The sequence below is a fragment of the Arvicola amphibius genome, chromosome 3 (genome assembly GCF_903992535.2).
Source record: "Arvicola amphibius chromosome 3, mArvAmp1.2, whole genome shotgun sequence".
In the NCBI taxonomy this organism is placed as follows: domain Eukaryota; kingdom Metazoa; phylum Chordata; class Mammalia; order Rodentia; family Cricetidae; genus Arvicola; species Arvicola amphibius.
In genome coordinates this window covers 70,362,412-70,368,411 of record NC_052049.1, presented here as the reverse complement: position 1 = coordinate 70,368,411, position 6,000 = coordinate 70,362,412, and the positions used below count along the sequence as shown (strand labels likewise).

Sequence of the window (6,000 nt, the reverse complement as noted above, 5' to 3'; positions counted from 1 at the left end):
TTTTGCTTTTATTTTTCACAAATATAAATGCTTTATACCAATGGTTCTTGTAATGATTAACTTTAATATTAACTTGACACAACCTAGGCCTGCCCAGGAAGGGCACCCCAGTGGAGAGATCTATAGTTTAGTCGGCCCATGGACATATCTGTAGGAAACTGTTTTAAGTTAACTGATGTAGGAAGACTATGGCTAGCAAGTGGTACTCTAGGCGGGGGTCCTAAGCTGTGGAGGAATGGAGACAGCTGAACACAAGAAAGCATGTGAAAGGTTTGTGCGTTCGTTTCTCTCCATCCCTAACTGTGTGCTGGGATGACTGCTTCAAGCTCATGCTGCTCAGTTTCTCTGCACTGAGCTGTAAGCCAAAGAAACTATTCTCCCCGCTAAAGCAGCTTTTTCATTAGGGTGTTTTATCACAGGAACAGATATGAAACCATAACAGCTCTGTACCTAAACTATGTTTTGAGTTGATAGGAAATCAATGCTTTTGAGGTACTTCTGAATTTACCACATAGCCTAATGTTGTGGAATATTTTTAGTGGAAGCTAGTATATTTTGTTTTTTAGGGGTTAGTACTTACAATTCTGACGCATACTGAGTACAATAACAATATATTTTAAATATGTATAAATTAGACTTCCTATAGATATTTGTTTTCTTAGAAAAGAGCATTTTCTGGGTCAGAAGTTGTGAATTAGCCTTCTGATGTATACATCCCACAGATGTTTCCTTTATAGTTTCTGAAGTAATTTGATTGTAAATGTGTAAAGTATTTGTATCTCAAATGCTGGTGCTAAAAAATAGAAATGTTTCTTTTGAAAAAAAAAAAGATATAGTTTGCTGTAATGCACAACAGATTGTAACCACGCATTGGCTGCTGTTTTCTGGCAGAGTCAGTAGCCTCTAGTTCATCACTGCTCTGCCATGAAGCTAAACTTAGATGTAGATTGCTCCTCCCTTGTTTGTGGGCAAATAAAAATTTAACAATGTGCATGTAAAGACATTACTTAATATTTCATTAATAAATTAAAGACATCATGAAGCTTTTTGATTTATTGTGCATTTTTCCTTGTATATCAATTTCTTTAGGAGGTGATAAAAAACACTAGAAGAAGTCAACATCCTAAAGATCTTAATTTTCTTCTTCACAACTACCTAGTGGAAAAGAAAGTAACTTCAAAGTTATACTTCCTGGAGTTCCACAATTTTACGCTGTAATTTCTTCAGGTCTTTCTGTACTTTATATTTCTCTAAATCCATTTTTGTTTTCTGTATTTGTTGGAGAGAGCTGATGGAGTCATGAATTGATTTGAATCCTAGAAGAAAAGAGAATAGATATACTAAAACAATCCATTGGATTTCTCAATTGTTCATCATTTAATTCAAAGCACATGAAATTCTATTAGGACAAATCTAAAAAATACAAAGATAAATTAGTTCATAACAGCTTAGCTGGAATCTGAATTTATTGTGAAAACTGGTTTCTTTCCCTTCTGTAAAATTACATTTGCATGACTGTCTTAAGATAATTTATATATTGATACAAATTTAAAATTATATTTGTCATATTGTATATGTTCTTACTTCTGTTTACAATATTTTTGTATTTTGATACAAATGTAAAATTGTTTCTGTCATAATGTATGTATGTTTCTACTTCTGTTTAAAATATTTTGTATATTGATGCAAATTAAGGGATTTTGTCATATTGTACTATACATTTCTACTTCTGATATAGATATTTCTATATATTGTCACAATTTTGAGATCATTTTCCTTATGCTATTCATCTGTTTACAGATTGTTTATTTTTACAATGTAAAGCTTTAGTCTTTAAGCTATATAGGGTATTAAGAATTACAGGATAGTGGTCACTCATGTTTGTTGTACTTATAATTGTATTAGGTTTTCTAGATGTACAAGGACATAGATAGGTAATCTTCAAACATTTCAAAGACCTACAAAATATGACATTCAAATGTTTTAATAACTTTGAATTCTGTGGATGTGAGACACTACTGCTCCTGGCAGCACCAGTCGATTCCCAAGAGGATGCTGGGCACTAAAGACACTCCATGTGGTGCTTGTTCACTTCTTGGCAAAACTGGCCTACTGGGCAAAGAACTGCCCTTGACTTGACTGCTGACAGTAAGCATGCTCTTCAAACCAGTCAAGGACACACGGAAACCCAACTGCTGAACCTTGCCAAGAGAGGGTAGGACAGTCTTTCCAATTTTCCTGCTTCTGAAAATAGCCTGTTAGATATTCTAGGTCCTTGTCGTAACATTGCAGAAAGACATTGGTTGACTGACCAGGCAGCTAGCTGTTTTTGTCAGTTCTTGCATTTTGCAATTCTTGCTTGCTCAAGTAATATTATTTTCCTTCTTAGGTAATATTATTTTCCTTCTCAGGTTTTTGATGGGGTTGAAGATTAGATAGTTACAGTCCAATCATCTCATATCTTAGCTAAGACTTAGACTCTCCAGGTTAGAACATCATCTTTTTTTTTTTTTTTTGCTAATTACTATGGCCTGGATATTTAGAATGTGTTTCTTGCTTATGTTGTTCTTGGTTTTGGTTTCATTTTTGCTTATATTATTACCTTTCTTCTACACAATGCTTGATAGTTGTTGTTATTGTAGATTGTTTTATGTTAGGGTAAAAACCTTATTTAGATAAAAGGAGGAAGTGTTATAGGATTTTGATCCTCAAGCATGATTAATTAAAAACTCAGAGAGAGAAATTGGGGTTCAACCTGAAGATCTGAAAAGCAAAATAGCCAGTCATTGGCTCTCACCTCAACCTCAGTCTGGAGTGGCGATCCTGCCTCCAGGAGTCTCAGAATGAGACTGTGCCTGAGAGACTGTCTCCTCCTGTTTTATAATCCTCTCTAGGATTAAAGATGTGCACCACTGGGATAAAAACCATGGATCACCCAGTTTCTATGGCAACTAATGTGGCTACTGGGATTAAAGGTATGTGTTACCACTGCCTGCTGTAAGACTGTTCAGTGGGGCTGTTTTACTCCCTAATCTTCAGTCAAGCTTTATTTATTAAAGTACAAATGAAATACTGCTACATTTTCCCTTTTTGTCTAAAGCAAAAAGGAAGGCTATAACTAATACAAGAAAAACTATATACAATAAGCACAATAACTGTATAATCTATACAGGCAATGAATATAGCAACAATGTCTAGTCCATTTGCATTTGACAAATTCAGAGAAAATACTCCATATCTTTCCTATCTTGGTGAGTCCAAAGTTTTATACCTAATTTACTTTCTATCATAACTTGCATTACCATCCAAACCTATCTTTTGATATCTTTCAACCTTACATACTTTACATTTCTTTAGTGAATTTCTTTTCTGTGTCTCATAAACAAGGGAGACTATAACTATCTAGTCTTTAACTACCTCAGAAACCCAAGAAGGAAATAATATTAACTGAGTAAGCAGAAAGTGCAAGCAAGTGACTTCCAAAAAATGTGAGTAATGACAGAAGCAGCTGGCTGCCTGGACAGTCACCCGAAGTTACTCTACAACATTGGGGCATCATCCATCTTCATCCTATAGACCTAGCATATTTGACAGACTGACTCTCTGTGAAGCAGGATATTTTGTGTCCTGCTTGTCTAATTAGGACAGCATACTGTCAGAAGTTGAGGCAGGGTCACTTTCTTGCCTAGTGGCTTACTTTTGCCACAAAGAAAGTAAACTCCATGTGAAGTTTCTTCGATACCCATCATCTTCTCTGAAGTAGATTGGGGCTGCCAGGAGCAGACATGTCTCATTGTCATAAAAAACTAGAGCCTAGGTTATTAAAGAATCTTAAATGCCATATTCTATAGAACTCTGAAGTGTTTGAAAATACATGTCTATCTAAAATGTATTTTTGTTTGACCTTGAAAAAATACCTAATGTGACTACAAGTTCATTTATCCTAGGTGATTAACTACTAATCTATATTTTCTTAATATTCTAAATAATAATAATAATTTTCAACTACTAGAAACTTATGTTACATTGTTAAATGAGTTCTATAGGTACAATACTAGAAACAAGAATAGAAATGTATGTAGAGTATGTTCTAACAATAATTAATCTCAAATTTGTATCAATATACAAAATTTGTATACAATATACAAAAGTCCAATCCAATGTAAAACATATAAAACCAATAGTTGCTTTTAAAGAATAGATTCAATAATCTACCATTTTATATTAAATCTATATCTTCCCTTTTTTCTTTTCAGAGTAGATTCAATAATCTATCCTTTTATCCTATTGTATCTAATCTCCCCCCTTTTTTCATTTCAAAACAAGAACTTTGAATCTAATTTCCTTTGTTTAGCTTTTTTCCTGACCTTTATCCATAACAACTTGTAATCAACATACTAAACAAAGACAAACATTCATAATCTATTTTTGGGGGAAATGTGGGTATAGTTTTCTAGGCTACTTCATGCTGACTGGGGGTGCTGATAATCTTATGGGGACCCGAAGAAAATTTAGGATTATGATCAAGTCCTGACTGGAATAGTCTGCAAGGCTGGATCATCTCAGCCAGCAGTCTTGAAGCTGTTCTGGATGTAGAACTCAGAGGAAGCTGCAACAGAGGTCCTCTAAAACGTTGGATCATCTGGGCCATCCAGTTCTATTGGAGATTTTTCAGAGGGTCTTCCTCAAAAAGTTTAGTCAATGACCTTTGGGGCAGCAAGCCCTAGGGCATGGTTGTTGTAGTAAATCTGCTGGCCTGCCCTGTCACCTGTGTACCCTCTCCCCTTAAGAGACAAGCCCTGCCTATTCCCAACCTTCCCTTTCCCTCCTAGGCAAGGGGATCTCCTGCCTCCTCTCCATCTCTTTCTCTCTGTCCGTCCTTCTGAAGAGTCAGTCTCTGCCTTGCCCCACTCCCTCTTTCTCTGCCCCCCTGCTTTCTCCCACTCCATAACTCTTTATTCTTATACCCTCCCCAATACTCACTAACTAATTTCTATACCCAAACTCTCTCTGCATGGTGTATCTCCCACCTGCTGCTTCCTCAGGTCACCCATGAATGGTAACAGTGGTCTTGTCTGCATATTTGCCATTTAAAAGCTGAGGGAGAGGAGTCACATGTTCTTGCTTTCTTGCTCAGGTGGTTGGGCCCCAGCTCCCCTGGACAGCACAGCAGGATATAGCAACTGGATTGCAGAGGCATGTAATCTGTTCTGTATCCCCATTTTATACCTAAATAAGTCCCTTGAGACACTTTAAGGGGTGTTCACAGAACACCCTTCTCTGTAAACTTACTGGCTAATGAAATAATTTTATCTGTGGGAGATATTTAAAATATTTTCTTCTAAGTTCACAATGGACCACAAGTCAGGTCTTTGTGAGCTCCAGAACTTGCTCTCACAAGTTCTGTAGTTCAGAGATCTTAGAAAGTAAATGTTCTCAGAGCAATGGTAGGCATGTGACAGCGCCAAGTGGAAATGAAGACCGTCTGCTCATTTCCGTACCTTCCAGTGCTCTGCCGGCCTTCCGTAAGAAGGTTAGGGAAGCCGGATTGAATATGGGACCATGTGGCTAATGACAAGACCGGCTGAAAGTAGGAACTTAGGAGAAACTGAGGCGGGAAAGGAAGGCCCACTCTTCCCTGCTCACCTGATTGATAGTCACTTTGCATCCTCTCTAATTCGCCCCAGATTCGTTTTTCCATCTGGTTCATCCTCTTGGATAGTTTATTTTCTATGAGTTTTATTTTGTTTACTTCTGCTTCCTGTTTCTGGGAGTTAATATAATTATCCAAGTTGCTTGAAAGCTGCAACATTTTTTCTTCTGTTTTCATCTCGGACTTTTCCTAAAAGAGAGATCATGTGATATACCTCTTGGGAAAAGAGGAACAGCTTGGGCTTATGCCTCAGTTTATAGACAGTGCTGGTTTCCCATGGAAAACACCAACACTTGGTCTCAAACCGTGGTCATGAGTGTGAGTTAATTCCTTTGTTTGACTTGATT

General features: G+C 36.8%; 1 protein-coding gene across 1 annotated transcript in view; it reads right to left on the bottom strand.

Annotated features, from left to right (window-relative positions):
* Positions 1-1,182: 1,182 nt before the first annotated feature.
* The window catches only part of Fam81b (family with sequence similarity 81 member B), an 86,174-nt gene continuing 81,356 nt past the window's right edge, over positions 1,183-6,000 (bottom strand). The window contains exons 9-10 of the mRNA XM_038323904.1: positions 5,647-5,842; positions 1,183-1,316 (exon numbers count right to left, since the gene is read on the bottom strand). Of these exons, the coding sequence (XP_038179832.1) occupies positions 1,183-1,316; positions 5,647-5,842 (330 nt within the window). The remainder of the gene's footprint in view (positions 1,317-5,646; positions 5,843-6,000) is intronic.